Here is a 22,973-nt window from a genome sequence, read left to right on the forward strand (position 1 = left end):
AAAGGTTTTTCACATAGGTATCCTTGATTGGGGGTGGGGGCGGAATGTGGATATCCAGAGTGATTAGTCTATGGTCTGATCTAACCAGCGAGGGGTTGACCTCCGGTGTGGAACACCGGTCACCCATGTTGGTGATGACCAGGTCCAATATGTTGCTCCCTCTGGTGGGGGTGTTGACCAGTTGATCCAGGGCATTCGAGTTTATAAATGCTAGGAAGCATTGGGCAAGGGAGTTAGTACTTGAGTAGTTCTCCCAGTTTATATTTGGGTAATTGAAATCACCCAGTATTAGGGTGTTTGGGATGACCTTCATATTTCCCAGTGTCTCCAGAAATGTAGAATGGTGGTCCTGGGTGATGGTGGGTGATCTGTAGTAGCAAGCTACAATTTGGACTGCAGTTTTGCCCGTTGTTAGTTGCACATGGATAATCTCTGATGCATTGTGCTGTGCCACTAACCTGGAGGTGTGGGTATCCTTGATGAATATGGATACACCCTGCCTTTTGTGTTTCGGTCCTGGTTCTGTGGCCGAAAGGTATGGTATGAGTTATAGCCTAGTAGTGCTGGGGTGCTCTCAGGAGCCTTAAACCAGGTTTCTGTTACTGCACAGATGCCGATGTTCTCCATACTGAGGAGTGCCTCGAGTGCGTGCATTTAGAGATTTAGACTTCTGCCACTGAGTAGCATTACCCCCAGTTTTTGGTTACTTGTGCTATTTATGGTGGAGGGTTTGTCTTTTGAGCCTTGCCTAAAAAAGGCACTATGGGGGCGGCAAGAGCCTTGGCCAGTATTCGAAAGCCTAAGGGTGACATGTGCAAGCCATCTCTTGCGAAGCAACGTGGCTTGTTGAGCATGTCATCCCAGGCAGACAGATACTGGATCCCCTTTGAATGACATCAGAAACTTAGCCAATTGTTGAAATTGATCATTTTGTCTTTACACTGTGGCATCATTCTTGGTGAGTGCAGGAAGTTACTCAGGGTCAGGGTCATACCGGCCTGGGCTACATGATCAGAGAGCTCTTCCATGTCTCTTTTCATGTAGTCCAGGGAGGTACGTCTGAGGTCATTCACACCAACATGGACAATGACAGAGTCGTATTTGTACTTGTTCTAGTGACCTGAGTGCTTGTGTTATTTGGCGGATCCTGGCGCCTGACAGGCAGCTAACTGTAACCTTCTCCTTGTCCAGCCTAGTTAGTGGGACATCAGTGTGCCTGACTATAGAGTCGCCTATTACTAGTGTGTTGGGTATGTTATTTTGCCTTAAGGGCTGTGATTGCGTGGCACACTGATTATGTGAAGTATGTGTTTCATGGTTGATGATGGGGTGTGGAGGTTGCTTGGATGTCTGCTTTGGAGGTCTCTGTTGCTTTTGCAGATTTTTATTTGGAGCCTCCGAGTATATTTTCATGTATTCATGTGTGTTATTTGCTGGTGTTGGTTTATTAGATCTATGTGAGTTTGGTGGTGTGTTGCAAGTATTACCCTTCTCCTCTTGACTCTCAGTTCCAGTCTTGGGTTGAGAACGTTTTGCCTCCAGTTTGGCTGTATAATTACATCTCTCGCATATATTAGTGTTTGGTGGTAGGAGGAGAGGGTTGTCTGTGTACATGAGGCAATTGTAACATTGCCTCAAAATGCCCAGATTCACCAGTTGGACTGGGGAGTACACTGGAAACTGCCCTTTGGACATGCCTGAATAGGTAAGTAAGCTGTTTTTCTGATTGGCTGGTGGGGACGAATAGAGAGCCTTGCCCTTCTGGACAGTATAGGGGGGGGTCTAGTGCTAGGGTTTATTAGTGCTTGCTATGAGTTTTAAGCAAGTGCTTGACTGTGAAATGAATGGTTTGAGTGCTAAAGTTAAAGGTTTGTCTAGTTCCAAGGGAAAAATTTAAGACTAAACTTTGTGGAGCCAAGAATAATTTAACTCTAGCTAACCAGCACTGCCCATTGTGCAAAACCACGCAGATGTGGTTTTTATAGCAGGGAAGTGAAAGAGAGAGAAATTAGCCCAAAATGGCCGATAAACTACTAACTTCTGGGCTGAAACCACTCCTCCAGGGACAGATAGGCTGCTCAAAGCTCCCTCTCTCAATAGTGAACAGAGAAACTTCCTTCTATCCAAGTAAGGTATGGGCAACACAGAAACTTGTAACACAGCCCTGGATTGAGCAATAACATGAAAACTGAACTATACTAGTTCAGAAAGACGGGAAACAAGTAATTTTTTTCCCAGAAAATAGAGCAGATACAATCAAAACAACACTTTACATGCACAGAAAAGGCTATCACACTTCAGTATGTAGCCTACAACAGTTAAACAGATTATTTAAACACAAAAATGACAATTCAAGTTCAGGCAGCAAATAAGTACAATATGTAGCAATAACAAACTTTTTACATCACAGAAACGCTAAAAAAACTGGCGTTTTACGCGGAATTAGTTAAGACAGCAAGAAAAGCAGAAAAATGATACTTAATCAATCCAAAGTCTCTCTTTTGTCTCTCTGCTGCTGTAGACTCTGCAGAACACCTGGAAGGCACTTGCTGAGCGGAATACAAATGCAAAAACTGTGCAAATGCGGTTTTTATAGCAGGGAAGTGAAAGAGATAGAAATTAGCCCAAAATGGTCAATAAACTACTAACTTCTGGGCTGAAACCACTCCTCCAGGGACAGATAGGCTGCTCAATGTTCCCCTCTCTCACAGGTGAACAATGAAACTTCCTTCTATCCAAGTAAGGTATGGACAACACAGAAACTTGCAACATAGCCCTGGATTCAGCAGTGACCTGAAAACTGGACTATACTAGTTCAGAAAGGTGCGAAACAAGTATATATATATATATTTTTCAGAAAATAGAGCAGATACAATCAAAAGAACACTTTACCCAATTAACCAGTTAAAAAGTTCAAAACTGAGCCCTGTTCCAGCAGTCTTCAATCAGACAAGTTCTAACTGCAGAATCCTGCCACTAGGGTACAAAGAAACCTTCTGCAAAATAGATGGCCTGGATCAGTGCACAAGTTATACAAACAAAGCTAGAGCCAGCAGGCCTGAATCTAGTCTATGCTACAGCAAACAAGCGTATCGATTTCATAAAGAAACAGTTCAAGTAAGCATGCACAATAAGCCTTTAACCAGAAATTCCCAGCTCAGAAGGGCAGAATCTAGCCTCTCCTCCCACAAGAGTGCAGACCACTTTGATGTGTTTTTACTGGTGAATTCCTTGGTTTGATAAATATATTTGTAGAAAGAGCAATGGCCACAAGGAAAACACCCCACTACCCTAACACCATCCAATGTAACCTGAGAAAATACTGGCCGAAGATGCATTATGCTTATGACTGAAATGGCTATCCAGTGTCTTGCCTTTGCAAAAAGAGAATAAACATTGATCACCCAACAAGGCACTCAGTCTATCATCTGCCAAAGTTGAACCTTAAAAGGAAACAAATAGTTGACCTGATTTTCTAAAAGATTTGGTCCTGTCCAGATAGAAATGTAACGGTCTGTGAACATCCAGCAGATGCAAGCAGTACTCATCTTTATTTTAAAAATTTGGAAAGATGACAGGCAAATCTACAGTCTGGTTAATATTAGATTCTGAGACCACTTTAGCTAGAAAGGAAGGATTGGTTCTTATCAACACTCAATCTTTATGAAAAATCATGTTAAGGGTGTTTCACACATAAGGCCTACAATTCAGAAACTCTCCTGGCAGAAGTAATGGCCACCAGAAAAAGGGTTTTCCATGACAGGAACCTGAGATTGCAAGTAGCTGCTAGCTCAAATAGCTGAAGGACCAAGGATTGTAATACAAAGGATAAATCTCATGGAGCTGTAGAATCCTTGAAGGGGGGCTTTAGACGTAAAGTGCCTTTAAGAAAGGTTTTACATAAACGATGGGAAATCAAGGTATGAAAGTAACACAATCTCTATGCAAAGCTCTCTTCACCCAAGATTGGACTAGACAATCAAGAGGAGAAGGTAAACACTTGCACCACACCACACTCATCACATAGTCCCTCAAAACCTACAACACCAAAAACATGCATAGAAATACAAAACACATACCTACATTCGCGGAGGCTCTCAGTAAAAACCTGCCAAAGCAACAGGGACCTCCAAAGCAGAAACACAAGCAAACTCCACCCCCCCCCAACACAACCCAAATGACACATAGTCCACAAACTCAGTGTGCCACTCAACCACAGCCCATAATGCATAACAACGTACCCAACACTCTTTTCATAGGTGACTTTATAGTCAGGCACACTGATGTTCCACTCACCAGGCTAAACAAGCAGAAAGTTACTGTCAGCTGTCTGTCGGGTGCCAGGATCCGCCACATAATGCATGCACTCAGGTCACTCTACAAAAAGTACAAATATGACTCTGTCATTGTCCGTGTTGGTGTGAATGACCTGAGATGTATCTCCCTGGACTACCTGAAAAGGGACATGGAGGAGCTGTCCGATCTTGTAGCCCATGCAGTTATGACCCTAGCCCTGAGTAGCATCCTGCCATCACCCAGAATGATACCACAGTACAAGGACAAAATGATTGACTTCAACAATTGGCTAAGCTTCTGGTGTCATTTTAAGGGGATCCAGTATCTGTCTGTCTGGGATGACATGATTGACAAACCATGATGCTTTGCCAGAGATGGCCTGCACCTGTCTCCCCTGGGATTCCAGATACTGGCTAAGGCTCTAGCCACCCCTATAGTGCCCTTTTTAGGCAAGGTTCAAATGACAAATTCAACACTGTAACAGGTACAAGCAAGCAGAATCTGAGGGTATTGCTACTCAATGCTAGAAGTCTAAACCTCAAAATGCAGTCACTCGAGGCACTCCTTAAAATGGAGAACATCGACATCTGTGCAGTGACAGAGACCTGGTTGAAGGCTCCAGAGAGTACCCCTGCATTACCAGGCTATCATTCACACCATACCTTTCGGTCACCTAACCTGGACTGAAACACTAAAGGCGGAGGCGTGTCCATATTCATTAAGGATATCCACACCTCCTGTCTAGTTGCTCAGCATAATGTATCCGAGATTATCCAAGTGCAACTAACTCTGGGCAAGACCGCAATCCAAATTGTAGCTTGCTACAGATCCCCCACTATGCCCCAGGATTCCCACTCCTCATTTCTTGATACACTGGAAAATATTACGGTAAAACCTAACACCCTAATAATGGGCAATTTCAACTACCCCACCATTAACTGGGAAAACTACTCATGTACCAACTCTTGTGCTCAACGTTTTCCGGAATTCATAAATTCCAATGCCTTGGATCAACTTATCCACACCCCCACTAGGGGCAGCAATATCCTTGACCTGGTTATTACCAACATGGGCAACCGGTGCTCCACACCAGAGGTCAATTCCTCGGTAGTCAGATCCAACCACAAGCTAATCACCCTAGACATTCACATCCCTCCCCCACCCCCCCCATTAGGGAAACCACCGTAAAAAAATTCTCCAAAGCTAACCTCACACTTCTTAAGACAGAAGTGGCAAACTTCACGACACCCATGCTGATGGACAATAGAGGTATGACTGCTGAAACCTGCACAAATGCACTTTATAAGCACTTACACGAGTGCATGGATCGTGCAATCACTAACAGAACCAAGATGCTATTCTCCAAAAAAAGAAGCCAAATCTGGTGGTCCCCTGCCATAAACAAACTCTACAACAGAAGAAAGAAACTGTTGTAAAAAAGAGTAAAATCTCATGATTGGAGGAACTCCCTGGTCAGCCTTAGTAAGAAGCTGAAATCCCTCATAAAATCCTCCAAAGCTAGTTATGAAAACAAAAATCGCCACTGACTCTAAAGGCAACCACAAAGCATTCTATAGCTATGTCAAGAATCTCAATGGCAACACTCAGATCTGCTCTGAGTTACAGCACAATGGCACTAAATATGCAGAACCAACTGATATTGCCAACATCCTGGCAGATAGGTTCAGTGCCAACTTTACCACCCTCTCATCCCCTAAAGGGCCCATCTCTATACCGGAAGAATGCAAAGTTCCTGCAATCACGGCTGCACAGGTAAAAAACACACTCTTCAAAGCCAAGAACACAGCATCCATGGGACCTGACAACATCCTAGGCTGCGTTCTACATGAACTACAGAACAAACTGGCGCTCCACCTAAGTACCATGTTCAGTCATAGCCTCACCTCAGGCTATGTGCCCACTGAATGGCACACAGCATCAGTTATCCTACTCCACAAAGGGGGAGCCAGCACGGACCCCGGAAACTACTGCCCCATTAGCCTGACGAGCCTTGTCTGCAAGGCTATAGAATGTATCATCATCATGGAACTTATAAACAATGACATCGGTAATCTCCAAACTCAGGACCCCACCCCAGTTTGGGTTTGTAAAAGGTAGATCATGTCTCCTAAACCTGATAGACTTCTTTGAAGCAGTCACCAGTCGTAGATGAGGGTAAGGTGGTTCACACAGACTATCTAGATCTCGCTAAGGCTTTCAACACCATCCCCCATTCTGGAATTATAGATAAACTCACTAAACTAGGCATAAATCCCTATGTCTCAAGATGGGTTGCCAACTGGCTCACTGACAGAACCCACACTGTGAAAGTAGCAGACTCCAAATCCAACTTTAGACCAGTGACAAGTGGAGTAGCACAGGGCTCTGTCCTGGGTCCTCTCCTGTTTGGTATCTACTTCTCTGAAGTACAGGATAACACAGAAGGTCTTTGGCTATGAAGTTCGCAGATGACTGCAAACTAGGAGCCATAATCAAAACTCCAAAAGAAGTGGAGATCCTACAAAAGGGCCTCACTGAGACAGATGCCTGGTGTTAAAGCCATGGCCTCAAGCTCAATGCCAAAAAGTGCATTGTCATCCCTTTTGGTAAAAACTCTGTACCCATGAACTACCACATAGGCGGTAGTCTACTTAACACCAAAAGTGTGATAGGAGACCTTGGGACACAGGTAGACAGTAGTCTCTCCGTTGATAATCGCATTGCCACAGTAGTGAGGAAATCCTTCTACGTGGCACACCTCATCACAAAAAGTTTCTTATCCAGGAAAAAAGAGGTCATTATTCCTTTCTACTCGTCACTCATTAGACCCATTATAGAGTACAATGCCCCTTTTGATATGTACCTCACAAGACATCTACAACAACTGGAAAGGCCACAGAAATACCTCACAAAGAGGATTACCTGCCTCAAACAGATGCCCTATGCAGACAGTCTCAAAAAGCTGCAGCTTTACTCCGTCGCATATCGCCTACTCAGAGGCGATCTCTGCCTAACACACAAAGCTATGTTAAACCAAGAGCTTTTGGACATGAAATCCCAATCCCTCCGAGCTACATGCTCTAGGGACCTAAACCTTGTCACCACAATAAACAGAACATGCTGGAGGGATAGATTCCTGTCCCAGAGACTTCCCATACTCTGGAACAAACTACCTATCTCTATCAAACAAAGCTCCTCATTAGCACTCTTCAAGAAAAATCTTGATGATTGGATGGGAGATAGGAAATTCACCCCGGGGATCACTTCTGTGGCTCTGCTCGACAGTGGCACAGGAAAATACTTTTCTTGGGTGGTGAAAGCCAGGGCACTTTTTGGCTAGGCTTATACAGGCCCTAGGGCCAATAGCCTAGTACCTACCTATGAAACTATGATCATCAAACCCCACGGTGGAAACTGGAAATGACTGCTAATTAGACATTGATGGTGGAAGCAGAAACTCCTAGTTGAAAAAGGGAAGCCAGAAACTCCAAGACCTGGGGCTGAGAAGGGATCTAAATCATTTGTACAGGCCCAGACTGAGAATCTGTTCCATTTGCTAAGACAGAGTTTCCTGGTGGATGGTTTATGAGAAGCCAGAAGGATTTTTTTGTACTGGGGAACGTAATTTGCTCTGCTTGGCAATTAATGGAATTGGAGATACCAAGCTGTCATCTTGAGATTCTGAAGGTTGGGATGCACCAATTCCTGCAGATGAGACAGCAGCTCTGGAACTGGGTCCAGAATCCAAGGACGGTGAATCAGGCAAGGCCAAAGGAAGGGGAACCAGAATTGATGAGGCCAATAGGGTACAGTGAGGATCACTTTGCTTCTCAATCTTTGGGTTTTCCTTCAAGAATAGCGGAATGAGAGGGATTCTGGGAAAGGCATAAAGTAGTCCCGGGGGCCAATCATGGAGGAGTGTCTCTCTCGGTGACTCCCCCTGCAGGGTAATTAGGGCAAAGTAACTGCTGCATTTGTTGTTTATTGGGAAGGCAAAAAGATCACAGCAAGGCTTGCCCCAGGGATGAAATTTTTTTATCGCTGGCTTGGAATTGAGAGAACACTCGTTAGGCAGGAGGATGCATCTGCTCAGTATGTCTGCTATTACGTTGGAGCTTCCTGGGATATGCATTGCTATTAGAAAGCGGTTGGAAGCGATAGCCCATTGCCATATCCTGAGATCTTCCTGACACAGGGAGTAAGATCTGGTTCCACTTTGCTTGTGGATGTACCAGACTATTGACATGTTGTATGACTGAACTGCAACCATCCCTGAAGGAAGGACAGACTGAAAGGCTTGCAACACTAGAAGCACTGCCCTCAATTCTAGGACACTGATTTGCAAATTGGCCTCTTTCTGGGATCAAGTGCCTTAAACTGTTCTTCGCAGATAATGCAGCCCCCCCCCCCCCACCTGGGAAGTGTCCATGGTCACTACAGTGGTGGGCAGAGAAGGAGCAAAGGTGCAGCTGCATATAGATTTCCTCTGACTTCATCCTCCAGGATAGATCCTTCTTGTTGCGATTTATCAATATCGGATAAGGCATTGGCTGTGTCAGTATCGACCATTGTGCCACTAACAGCTATTGAGGCAGCCTCATGTGATACCTTGCAAGGGGTACTAAGGTTATGGTGCTGCCATAGATCCCAGAGCTTGCAGAACAAGAAAAGCAGAAACCTTGTTTTTGGAAATGATTAGTTGTACTTGCAACCTTAATTTTTGTAATCTGTGTAGAGGGAAAGAGGCTACACAAGAAACTGTATTAAGGCGTGCTCCTACAAAATTCTAGGTCTTGTTCTGGAGTCAGCTGTGACTTCTCTCTGTTGATTGTAATTCCCAAAGACTGGAAAAGGTTCGATATGAAGTCTGTGGTTTGAAGCAGTAGACGCTTGGTTGGGGCGTTGAGGAGCCAGTTGTCAGGTATGGAAACACTCGGAATCCACGTAGCCTCAATTGAGCTGTTACTGCTGCCATGCATTTGGTGAACACCCTGGGGGTTGTGGTGAGATCGAACGGCAGCAATCTGAATTGGAAATGAGTGGCTGCCAGCAAGAATAGGAGGAACTTTCTGAAGTGTTTGTCCATCTTTATGTGGTAATACGTGTCCTGAAGGTCTCCAGAGCGCATCCAATTGTTCTCCTCTAGAAATGGAAGGATAGACTGAACCGTGACCATCTGGAATTTTGTTTGCTAAATGAAATTGTTCAGAAGACTGAGATTTAAGATTGGTCTCCAGTCCCCTGTCTTTTTTGGCACTAAAAAGAATCTTGATTAAAATCCGGATCCTCTTTGGTCTGGTGGGACTTCTTGGATGACTCTTTTTCCTAGCAACTTCTGCACCTCTATAATTGCTTGGTCTCTCTGACTGGGAGGAACAACGGGGACTCTTTTTGGGGTCTCTAGAAAGAGAGTAAAGGGAGTTTGGTAACCTCTGGTGATAATTCTCTGTACCTAAGTATCCGAAGTTATCAACAGCCAGGCTATCTGGTGCAGTGAAAATCTTCCCCGACTGCTTCCAGAGGTAAGTAATTTGGCCTCCATTCTGGAAAGCTGGTAGGGCTGCCCAGAGAAGCAATCTCTGCAGCCCTAATTCCTCAGAACTCCTCAGTCACAGGGAGGGAGTATTCTGCTCGAACTCCTCCCTGCCCTGAGGGGAGTATTCGCCACGTGTGTTGAAAAGGCCCTTGGGACTTTTTGAACCAATATTTCCACTCCTCTGATTCCTAGCGTAGGATCGCTGAGGAGTAGAAAAATGAATGCCCATGGCAGAAAGGGTCCTTCCATCTATTTCATACCTGGCTAGTGTGTTTCTGACTTTGAAGCCAAACAAGGAAGATCCGTCAATAGCAGCATCGATGAAGGAAGACTTGAAAGGTTCCGTGAAATCACACAAGCACATCCAAGAGTGGCGCCTTATGGCAACGCCTGAACCACTGCCCTAGTAATTTTTTCTGTGGCATGAGCGATGAGCCGCAAGGATGAGTTGGATATAGACTCCAGGGTGGCAAGCTGAGAGGTAGCTTTATCTCACACCTTGTCAGACACAGCTCCGGTGAGGGTATCCGCTTTGCAGTCTAATAAAGTGTCCAATGAAATTCAAGGACCTAAGAGTGAAGGTTGATGACGCAAAGACCCACTTACCAAACCTGTCCATCGTCTGAGACTCTCGGTTAGGAGGGTGGACAGTGGAACTCTCCTTGGCAGGTTCCTTTTTGGTGGCTGCTGCCACCACCATGGCATCTACTGCTAAACCCTTTCCCCAATGTGGTTGGTCTTCTGCAGCTGATGAGATTTTATCTTGGCTCCAGGGAATCGGCTCTATGGAATCAGGAGCCTTCCATGCCCACTGTGTGAGAAGCTTAATGATGTCGTCAGCAGGTGGGGTCACCCAAGATGTAGATGGGCGAGCACCGAAAGCCTGCAAGAACGCAGATTTCTCTGAGGATGGCTTTGTGGACTTCCAATCAACCCTTTGTTTTAAGATTTCCAGGATGTCTCCAAATGAGGTAAATGAAGGAAAACCTCCCCTTCATCATAGTCCGTGTCTTCCATGACAGATTCTTCTGGAGAATCTAGATGCTTCCTCTTGCAAGTCTTCTTACGGGATGGTTCCTCATTGGGAATCTCTAAGGAAGAATCCAAAGAAGAGGGGCCCTATCTTGCTGTTCGGTGCCCGCTGTCCTGATGTGAGAGATGGTGACAGCTGCAGTCCAGAATGTACAAATATGTGACACTCCGAAGTAGAAGGGGCCAGCTGACAGCCCGCCAAGGCTAAAGCTCTCTCTGTGATTTGGAAGGCAGGCCCACCCAAAGAGGGATGGGAGCCTGGAACCAAGAAAGACAACCTCAGAACCGGGGTCACAAACCACTCCGAAGGACCGTCTTCCAAAACAGGAGCCGGGAAAGAGTTCAAAACTGCCAGGGATCCGAGAGCCAAGGATGGCCAGAACATACAACTGGTACCGTACTTAGTACCATACTGAAGCCCTCTGAACCAACAGCCTAACTACGGCCCCAGGAGTCTATCGGTTCCAAGGGAGCCGAAGACATCAGAGCAGATCCAGGTACTGAAGGAGCTTCTGTCAGCACAGAAGCAGCTAGAACCGGGATAACTGAAATGCTGGGCTCCAAACTTAAAAGGGACGTCGGAGGAGGAAGTCAAGTAGGAGTCCTGGGAGAATAGACCCCAACTCCAAGAGGAAGGGAGGACTAGGAAGCCCCCTGGCTGCCAAAAGCTGATCCACTAATCTCACCAGGTTAACCTCGGAAAGACTTCTGGTTGATCAGACTGACATCCCCAAGGGGGACTCAGGCCTATCCACAAATTGACTGGGGAGCTGACCCAAAAAGGGGTCAATAGAAGGGGAGTATCTTGTCCTGGGAGGTACAAATGCTTCAAACTCCAGCATTGTATGCTGCAGAGCACATGGAAAAGTCGGAACCAAGTGAGAGGTCATAGATGCTGATGAAATTGTTGGTGCCGAGACTGTCAAGGTCAGTGCCAAAGTTGTTAAGATCGGTGTAGAAACCATCGGTACCAAGGGGGCCTTGACTATCGGTCCCAAAGGCTGTTTCACAAGTTTTGGGAACTTACTCTTCGGTTCTGAAGAGACTGAAGGAACTGGAGACTTATGCCTTTTGAGTCTAGTGCCGATGGGGAACTTGGTACTGAATGTCTTCTCTTTTTCTGTTCGAATTTAGAAGACTCTGGCTTAGAGAGGGCTTCTTCAAAGGAGGACTTTAATAACTCCTTTAAAATCAATTTATTTTGTCGCTCTGCCAAGGTTCTAGAACTAAAACATTGGCAGATCTTTTCTAGATGAGATGCACCCAAGCAAAATACACACGAAAGGTTCCGGTCAGAGTTGGGCATCCTTCTTAAACCCAGATGTGCCTTTTTGCTTCTCCTCCATTTTAGAGAGATCACGCACACACACACTCATAAAGGAAAGGAAGGAAAAACCTACCAACAATGGTAGGGAGAAATACTTATAAAGGTAATCAGAAACAGAAAGTACCAGTGATGGTATCAAAGAGATTACAGAGAGGTAAAAGGGAAGGGGGGGATTACCAACAATGATTTTGCCGCAAACACACCACACTAAATAATACAATAAAAAAGGGAAATTAAGAATTCTATAATATAGAGAATGTATACAGAAATATATAACAAATTAAAGCACTTAGATGGAGAGTGTCGGCTGATGCTTCTTGTTATCAGAGCGGCAAACGAGATCTGGGGTAATGGAGAGAGGGAGCATTATGGGAAGAGTCTTAGCTCAAGAGTTGTTTGGCTTGGCACGATCTCTAGATCAGTCAGGAAAATATAGTGAGAATAGTTAAGTCTTGCTTTTCTGTAACTGTGTGAATCTTTCCAACTATGTTATTTTTAATAAAGCTACGTGTAGCTACAGTGCTTGTGAATCCCTCTACTCCTACACAGTTGCTAACATCTGGAATTCTCTTCCACCAGATATCAGATTGCAAAACAGCAGTCCCATCTTTAAAACCCAATTAAAAGCCCACCTCAGTCTCATCTGGCAATGAACCTGTACTGACCATGGCTAGCCCTACCACCACCATTCAGATAAATCTTCCTCTGGCACTACTCAAAAGTTAAACACATAGAGAAAAACCTGCCATAACGAATTGTATTTTTACATGTATATATATAACTGTATACATTATTACTGCACTTTCTCAAATACATTATATTTTCTGTTTTACTACTGTACACTCTATATATTGTACACTTCAGAAACTTCTCATCATACTATGCTATGATATACTGTTGTTTGCTCTATTAATTTGTACTCATCTCTTTTATATTTTTATCATGTATGTCGAGCTTTTGTAACTTTTATGATCGTCATGTATGTGTAGCTTTTCTCCAGGGTCTCTGCTGAAAATGGGCACCTGATTGCCCAGTCAGACCAACCCGGTAATCAAATATAAAATAAATAAATAAAATAATATTGCCTGTGATTGAAACACTGGTGTTTACTATAAATAGATATTTTATATTTTCATGTTCTTTTATTATTTATTATTAAATATATTTAAACATTTCATTGTGGCTGGTCCTTTAGTGCATATTTTAAACTTTGAGAGTACTTATATATATTGGTAACACTGTGGCCACTCCTGAAGCCTGGCTGTTTAGTCAACATTACCATTTGTATTAATATTAATTTCACTCAGTATAACGGAGTACCCTTTCAAAAGCCTTAGATAGTTGGCTTTGCAGTGCCTAGTGGCAGTGATAGCTACCTTATAGTCTGGGCAGAAGGGGGCACAGTGGGTAAATCTGTGCCAGCCTTTTCCAGGTGTGTCTGTGTGTGAGAACATCAAATCTCACAGTGTGTGTGTGTGTGTGTGTGTGTGTGTGTGTGTGTGTATCACTACTTGGAGCAGGGACACAAAGCACTGGTTTCACAGAGAAGGTGCTGGAGGACTTGGCTTGGACACTCAGCCGAGGACTTAACCCAGTAGCTGTGCTAGTGGGGAGCCTTATTGGGGCTGTGGAGGGAGACAGATATAAAGAAATCCAGAACCTAAGCTGAATGTGTTCCATGTGTGCTCTTAAGGGAAACTGTGCTTGATGCAGAGAGGTCTGCATCTGTAAATACTGAGTGTATCCATTTGTATTCCAAGTGAAAGTTTCTCTCCAGTGTCAGTGGTAAGGATTCAGGCTTCTTGATTATTATCCAGAGTGGGGATGTCACAAAACCTATCATATATGAAGTCTAACCCCCCCCCCCCCGACAGGGTCTTTTTTCAAAGAGACAGAAAAGCAGCATTCCTAAATGAGCTGCCTGACCAGTCATTGCTGGATCTCATTACTCAGTGGGCAACAACCTCAGTGACATTGCTCAACACTTACACATCTGAGTCCACAGGAGCACAGTGAGGTGTCTCCAGGCTTTCAAAACAGGATTCTTATAGGCTGTCACCAAAAGGGATAGGCGTTGACCAGGCAGTTCAGTCACTCTTTGTAAGATAGTATCCTTCAATGCTAGCATGAAATGGTGATTAGGGATAACCAAGTGGTTCAGTCACTCCTTCTCTGGGAAAAACTAGAACACGCTAGACTTTATGAGCTGTAAGGAACAGCCAAAAAGTGAGGCCATCCACAGAAAGAAAAACAGAATGGAAGAGCTTACTGGTCTTGGCTGTCTTTAAGGCAACTGCTTCAAAACTCTCAGATTCCCTCAGGGGAGATTGAGGGGAAAGGAATCCCTTCTAACAATCCCAAATTAGGGCTTATTGTTAGGCATGAACAAGGCGAGCAAGCAACATGGATATGGTCGATATCAGAAACACCAGGACCTATGAAAATACATGAGACAATGTGCAAGAGGGATAAGTCCTCTGCTGGGCCTAGCACTGGCATCAAAAGTCTCCAAGGGTAGAGATACCACAACTGTGACTCAAGATCCTACTAAGCATTAAACAAATGTTCTAAATTTTGTGCATAGGCCCCAGGACCTGTGGCTACCCTCAACTCAGACAGATCCTACTAGGCTTGGGGCATGACATCCCAGTAGTAGTTGTAGTAGAAGAAGAAGAAGAGGAGGAAGAAGAAGAAAAAGAAGCTCAATGTATATGTTCCACCAATCAGTGACCAGGTGATTCTATAGGAAAGCTCCATAGGATCAGGGTAGACAGTCTCAGGTTTAAGTCACTTATCTACTAGATGGAGATCTCATGTTCGTAGAATGCATTCATCACAAGTTGACAGATGGGGGCACACCTCTCCCAGTGTTAGTGTATGGGACCCACAACAAGACCAAATTCCTGCTAGCCAGGGCAAGCCTTGCCTCTGTGAGGCTAGGAAAAGTGTGAAATATATATTCTTATTTCTAGTTGGGTAGGGCCCAGGCCAGTCCTTCAAACTAAGTTGCCAGGGATAAAACTCTAGTGTACTAACTTGGGCCAAGAGAAAGACCACCCTGCCACTGTAAGGAGTTTCCTTCCTTTGAAACAATTGAAGCAGGTTGATAATGGATTTGGGCAAGTTTCAATTGTCATCAAGAACATCAAAGAAAAAGGCATTTAAACTAAAGAAATACAATCAGCAATAGCAAGGATCAGGAACTAAATTGTGCAAATGGCAAGAACAAACTGAGAGGTGTAAGGATTGGTGTGTTTTGTAATTAATATGTTACCTCATGATGTAGGTTCCCATGGCCATCCATCCATCCCACAGCTTAGAAACTTCTGATAAAATGTGTTGAATTTTGACTGTTGGAAATTAAGAACCTAACTACAGGATCCACCAAAGAGGGTCCTCAATGTCAAAACTAGTGTATTAGATTATAAACTATCCATCTTTGTTACTGCAAACCTAAAAATCAACAGTGTGTGTGACACATCAATTTATTCATGTTAAAAATACAACATACCTGGAGGTGTCCACATAGGCTTCCTCACACCAGTGGACGCACTTGCTGTAACCAGTGGCTTTGATAACGTTTCAGGGGATGAGGGCAGTGACTTCCTTAATGGTGGCTTTGACTTTACTCTTTCAATCAATGGAGTTGAAGTGGTAGGAGTCACTTGAACAAATAAAAAAAAAATTGAATTAACACACGTCACACATGCAATGCAACAAGGAAACCTGTAAAAAGAAGTTATGTCTTACCATAAAGTTCCATCTGTGTTGTCAGTCTTCACCCATCCTTGACAGTGGGTTCAATTCTGAATCCTCATAACCAACTCGGCCACATCTTCCAGCTCTCACTCACCAAACTATTGAGCCAAGCACTACCCATAATGCTCCTCACAGAGATTACCTCAGATCGAGTTTGCCAAATAAATAGTATATAGAAAAACAAAATATGGTTAACTATAGAAAGTATAGAGAATGAGGCCATATATGAACCCTTAATGAGAAACTAGCTTAGGACTAATCCGGTTTACTAAGAGTCTCAGGATAGGGGAAGGTGGGTGCTGGATTTCAAAGACTGGTGAAGATCGACAATACAGATGGAACGTTATGGCAAGACATAGCTTCTTTATCTGATGTTGTCAATCTTCACCCAGTCCTTGACAGTGGAACAGAATCCCCAGCTACTTTAGTCTTGGGAGGTCTCAAGGAAGAATTTTCTTAAGCACCATAAAGCCAAAGGATGCTCGACCCCTCAAGACCTGATCTAATTTGTAATGAATGATAAAGGTACGATGAGAAGACCATGTGGTTGCAGCACAGATGTTGTTTAGAGAAGCTCTGGCATGAAAAACTGCTGAAGTCGCCACAGCTCTAGCTGAATGGACTTGAACTGGTTTGGGAAGTTAAAGTCATTCAGAATGATAAATGAACGTGATGCATTCTCTGAGCCATTTAGCTAAAGTAACCTTAGCAACTGGATTACCCATATGAGGGGAAGAAAATGTTAGAATAACTGATCCGATTTTCTGAACTCTAGTTTTGTGAAGGCAAAAACATAGTTGTCTGTACATATCTAGTAAATGAAAGGCATATTCCCCTTTGTTAGAAGGATTAGGGGAAAAAATGGTAATTGTAATGACTGATTAATGTTGGTTTCGGAAACTACTTTTGGTAGGAAGGATGGGTATGTTCCGAGTGCGACTATATCTATGAAAAATTAGGTAGGGTGATCTGGATGATAGGGCCTGCAACTCAGAAATCCTTCTTGCAGAAGTTAATAGCCACCAAAAATAATGTCTTCCAAGATAAATACTTCAAATCACAAGATGCTGATGGTTCAAAGGGGGTCTTAGTAAGAGCTTGAAGAACAATAGTTAGATCCCAAGGAGGAGCTGGTTCTTTAAATGGAGGTTTCACTAGCAAAGCTTGTGAGACATTAGAGGAGAGTTATTCCAGCCTGAATGGAAATTTGAAATCGCTGCCAAATAAACTTTTAATGTAGATACAGAAGAACCAGAGTGGAAAAGTGTGTTTAGAAAATCCAGTCCTTTATTCAAGACCCATCTAGTAATTTTTTTCCCATTTGCCTAAATACAGTTTTCTGGTAGAAGACTTGTGATGAGCAATAATAATACATTGGACAGGAGAAGAAAGGAAAGGATGCCTAGCAATCATGGGAATTGGAGAAGCCAAGCAATAAGCTTGAGAAGTTAGAGATTCGGATGAACCATGCTGCCTGGGTGAGCTAGCAGATCTGGAACTGGATCCAAAATCCATGGCGTCTGTATCAGATGAGGCCAAAGGAAGGGAAACCAAACTTGTCGAGGCCAGAAAGGAGCAATGAGGATTACTGAATTCTCCATCCTTTTGGCTTTTTTTAGGAATTGCGATATGAGCGGAATCAGGAGTGAAAGGCATGTAACAGACCGGGAGGTCAGTCGTGGAGAAGAGTGTCTCTGTATGACTCCCCCGGAGGAGGAATTAGGGTGAAATAACCTCTGCACTTGTTGTTCAGGGAAGAGGCAAAGAGGTGGTAGCAAGGTTGGCCTCAATGGTGAAAAATCTTTTTTGCCACTACAGGGTTCACAGACCACTGGTGAGGCATGAGAATAGTCCTGCTCAATTTGTCTGCCATCACATTAGAACTTCCTGGAATGCACGTTTCTATCAGAAAGCGGTTGGAAGAAATCGCCCATTGCCAAACTCTGAGTGCTTCTCGACAAAGTGGGTAAAATGTGGTTTCTCCTTGTTTGTTTATGTCCCAGACTACAGATATGTTGTCTGTCTGAATCGCTACTGTCCTGGAAGGAATGGCATCTTGAAATGCTTGCAACTCCAGCAGCACTGCCCTCATTTCCAGAACATCGATGTGCAAACTGGCCTACAATTGTGATCACTTGCCTTGGACAGTCCTTCCCAGATAATACCCCCCCCCCCAACCTCATATCTGGGAAGCATCCGTGGTCACTATGGTTTGGAGCTGGGGGAGAATGAATGGTCGACCCAAGAGGATCTGGTCGGAGTGTAGCCACCATTTGAGATCCTGTTTGCAACAGCTGGTAATCAAAACTAGATGAGACATTGGATGATGTATCAGAAACCATTGGGATTCTAGTAACTACTGTAGAATTCACATATGAAACCTTGCTAAAGGAACCAGAGTGATTGATGCCACCATGGAGCCTAAGGTTTGAAGAACAAGTTTCGCTGGAAGTCTGTTGCTCCGAAGAATTTGCCTGACTTGAACTCTGATACATTGTGGTCTTTCTGGAGGTAGGGATGCAATCCCTGTAGTAGTGTCTCAATGAACGCCAATGAAATCCATTTGCTAAGATGGCTGAACTTTTCAAAATTTATTGCTATACCTAGAGACGTATAAGTATTTATGGTGTAGTCTCTTGCGCGTTCTAAAAGACACCTGGTGGTAGAAGTGAGGAGCCAGTCATTGAAATATGGGAAGACTCAAAAACCTTGCAGTCTGAGAAGAGCTGTGACCACTGCCACGCATCTGGTGAACACCCTGGGGGCTGTGGTGAGACCAAAGGGCAATGCTCTGAACTGGTAATGAATGGCTCCTAGCCAGAAGTGCAGAAACCTCCTGGAGCTTTTTTTCCATTTTTATGTGGTAATAAGCATCTTGTAGCACATCCTGTTGCCTTTTTAAAAATGAACGTATAGACTGAACCAAGAGCATCCGGAATTTGGTTTGCTGAAATGCCTTGTTGAAGTGGCCGAGATCCAAAATGGGTCTCCAGTCTCCTGATTTTTTGGGCACTAAAAGAATCTTGAGTAACCCCCAGATACTGTTTGGTCTGGAGGGACTTTTTGGATGACTCTTTTTTTTTTGAGCAGTTTTTGCATCTCTAAGACTGCTGCTTCCCTTTGATTGGGTGGAACACCTGGGAGTTTTTTTATGTGGTTTGGGGCTCACAGATAGTGGAATTTTGTAATCTCTGGATATTATCCCTTGCACCCATTTGTCCAAAGTTATCAATTTCCATGCAGGTATATGCAGGGATAATTACCCCCAACTGCCTCCAGAGGAAATCGGGCCTCCCTTCAGGGATGCTGATAGGAGGTTCCAGAGAAAGATTCTCCGGTCCCCTGATTCTACGGTCCATTTCTGCCCCTGGGGCAGCGTCTTCCATTGGTTCCCCCTCCGCCCCAGGGGAAGTCTTTGCCTCGTGAGTCTTGGAAAGGCCCTTTGGATTTTTTAAAACCATAGTCTCCCCACTTTTTTAGTTCCTAGAATAAGGCTTCCGAGAAGCAGAAAAATGTAAGCCTATGGCAGATAGGGTCTTACCATCTTTCTCACATCTGGCTAGGATGTCTTTTACCTTTGGGTCAAAAAGGGTGGATCCGTCATAAGGAGCATTGATGAATGACTTTAAATAACTCCGCAAAGTAATACAAGTGCATCCAGGAATGCATTCTAATGGCTATGCTTGAACCTGCAGCCCTAGTCATCCCTTCAGCTGCATGGGCAATGAGCCTTATGGACGAGTTGGAGATAGCATCAAGGGTTGCAAGCTGAGAGGAAACTTTGTCACAGACCTCTTCAGCCACAGCTCCTGAGAGAGCATTTGAAAGTTCTTTAATCAAATCTCTCTGCAATCTGGTAAAGTGTGCCATATAATTCAAGGACCTTAGAGCGAAGGTCGTTGAAGCATAAACACGCTTCCCAAATCTATCCAACATCTTAGACTCCTTGTTAGGAGGATGGATAGTCAGACTCTCTTCAGCGAGTTTCTTTTTGGTGGCGGCCACTATTACCATGGAGTCGACAGGAATCCCTTTAGACCAATGTGGTTCATCTTTAGATGCTGACAATATCCGGTCAGGTGTCTTGGAGATTGGCTCTATAGAGTCGGGCATCTTCCACCCCCGCTGAGTGATTAGTTTAATAAGATCATCAGCAGGCAGAGATCCAAGTAGTAGTGGGCTGGGCATGAAAAGCCTCCAGGTATACGGATTTCTTCGAGGAAGTTGAATGGAGGACCAGCAACCTCCTCTGTTTCAAGATTTCTAGGATGTCCCCGAAGGAAACCTCATCAGGGAGTGACCTGGGGGAATCTTCCCCTTCATCAAAATCAGTATCTTCTGTGAAGGACTCTTCTGGGGAGTCCAGGTGCTTCCTCTTGCACTTCTTCTTCGTAGGGACTTCCTCGAGGATGATCCGGGGAAGTGTCCGAAGAGGAGAACACTAAAGTGGGAGTCACCTGAAACTTTTGTGCCCTCTGTCCTGGGGTTGAGACTGATGGTAGCTCAGGTCTATAGGAGGTAGAAATCTCTCCCGACAGGGAAGGCAAAGACTGAGAGTCCCCAATGGACAATGCCTTCTCCATTATCCTAAAGGCTGCCCCCACCCCCAATAGAAGGATGGGAGCCCAGAAATGAAACAGAAGCCTGCGTCAATAATACAAAGGCCAAGGTGCTGAGGGGACATGGACAGTTCCGAGTGAAAAGAAATCGATCCAAGCCCCTCAGACTCGACCAGAGAATCACAACCTCGGGAGACCTCTGGTACTGAAGGAGACAAGGAAGCTACCGGAACCAAAGCACTTGACACTGGAGGAGTTGGAAACTTGGACTTCAGGGTCTTGATTGGAGTTGGAGGAGGAGGATACGGAGTTATAGCTCGGCTAGTTCCAAGGCCAGTGCGGCTAGGAACTGAGGATAATCCCTTAGCTGTAAGGAGCTGATCCACCAGTCTCAATATGTCGGCCTCAGACAGACGCTTCGTAGATTGAATGGAAGATGAGTAGGGAGATCTAGGGGGTCACGCTTCCAAAAATGGACTGGGTGGCATATCTCTGAATGGATCAGTGGACGGAGAGTATTTGGTTCATGGTAGTTGTGGTAGCTTTGGTTCCAAGGAATCTGTTGGTGCCAAAGCATAAATTGTTTTCAGTTCAGAGGGGTGCTTGGGTCTCGAAGCAGACAAATCCTCCCGTGCCAAGGAACTGTTCTGTACCAATGATGACTTAAGTAACTTCTTTGTCGGTTCCGGAAGACCTTGGAACCGAAGAAGGCCTTTTCCTCAAACCAGAGGATTCAGGTCTAGGCTCAGATAAGGCCTCATCAAAGTTAGTTCTAAGAAGTCCTTTTAAAATTAACTTGTTCTTTCTTTCCGTCAGGGTTCATGTAGAGAACTTGCGACAGACTGAACAGTCCTCTTGTAGGTGTATTTTCTCCAAACAATATACACATAAAGAATGATTGCCCGAATTAGGCATCTTGTCTTCACATTTCTGGCACCTTTTAAATCCTAAGGTGCCATTACTGGACTTTGCAGGAGAAGTTTGCTTTTGATCGGCAATTGTAAGTAAATAAAAATAACACACACAGGAGATAAGGCAGAATCAAGGATTTTTTTTTAAAACTATAGAAAGAAAGAAAGAGATTATAGAAAAAATACCAGCAATGGTAATTAGAATACCTAAAGGTAATAGACAGAAAGAAGTACCAGCAATGGTACTCAAGTTCTACCAATGGTTGAAAGTCCACAACACCAACCACTCGGTACACCGATGTTTAACTAAATGTAAGTAACCCATTGGCCAACCGACAAACAAACTGAAACAGAAGCAAAGAAAACATACCCACACCCCCTAACTAAATATACTAACTCTGAGATTGCACTATTGTGGAGGTCAGGGGCAAAGGTCAACATGCTGCCAAGCAGTTACTTACCTTTAGTTACACGTCAGTGTTCGGAATGGTCGGTGTTGTGGACTTTCGGTGTTCTTGGCTCAATGTTATGAAAGTCGGGTAAGTGGGATTTCGTTTATATGAAGGGGACCCGTCTGAATGTATATCCTATGTTTACAAAGAAATGGGTTTATCACTGCCTATACCTCCAAAATCTCATTCTACAAGATCTGTAGCTTCATCGACAGCCTTCTTTTTCCAGAGTACCTCTTGATGACATCTGAGCAACCGCTACCTGGTCCAAGGTCCATAATTTCATTTTACATTATAAATTGGACATACAATCCAGATCAAGAACCTCTTTTGCTTTGGCTGTGCTCTGGAATATCCCATAAGTTGAGAGTACAGAAACAGACAATATAGAGCTATCGTTATGGTGAGCACATAACTCTCATTTTTACTGTACTTTCCTGCTTAGGAAAGTTATTTTTAAGCTAGAAGTTTGTGTTTTAACATAGCATTACGAGACTTACCTGTACTTTTAAAAAGAAGTGCACTTATTTCCCGTCAGTTTAAAATTTGTGTAGTTGAAAAAAAATTTTCCTGTGGAGAAATTGCTTTTATTTTACTTTCTGGTGTTGGCAAAGAGTTTAAAGGTGCTTTTTAGTACATTTTCTGTGAAAAAAGTGAATTTTAAAGACTTCATATTTACATTACATTATGCTGCTCATCTTGCCCAGGCAAGAAGCACAATTTTCAGCTTGACCATGGAACAATTGACAGGTCCCATGATCAGGCCTTCTTCCAGTCACAAAAAGAAAAAGTTAAGTAAACAGTCATTGCCAACACAAGAGGTTAGCAATTCGGCCCAGCTACAGGTGGGTAACTCTGCTGTGGCAAAAAATGGTACTTCAGGCCACTCATCTTCTATCCCAGATCCCTCTTGTGTAGTACCTACAGCTACTATGAACTGCGGTTTTTGGTGAATCCTCAGTATGCAAGGGAGGGCCACTCTTGTTGTTCCTGACAGCAGAAACATGGAAGGATACCTTGTTTAGTGAGAATGCTGTGCCCATCCCTGTGGAAGCTGCTGCTGCTATTCACAATACTAATAGCCCCATTTTTCTTGTCAAA

The 22,973-nt window shown here is 44.0% G+C and overlaps 1 protein-coding gene across 1 annotated transcript in view; it reads right to left on the minus strand.

Annotated features, from left to right (window-relative positions):
* Nucleotides 1–22,973, minus strand: part of RAD51AP1 (RAD51 associated protein 1) — an 813,846-nt gene that overhangs the window by 120,713 nt on the left and 670,160 nt on the right. Inside the window, exon 9 of the mRNA XM_044087560.1 lies at nt 15,703–15,855. Within this exon, the coding sequence (XP_043943495.1) occupies nt 15,703–15,855 (153 nt within the window). The remainder of the gene's footprint in view (nt 1–15,702; nt 15,856–22,973) is intronic.

Source organism: Protopterus annectens, chromosome 11.part0 (assembly GCF_019279795.1).
Source record: "Protopterus annectens isolate FY-2018-M chromosome 11.part0, PAN1.0, whole genome shotgun sequence".
In the NCBI taxonomy this organism is placed as follows: Eukaryota; Metazoa; Chordata; order Ceratodontiformes; family Protopteridae; genus Protopterus; species Protopterus annectens.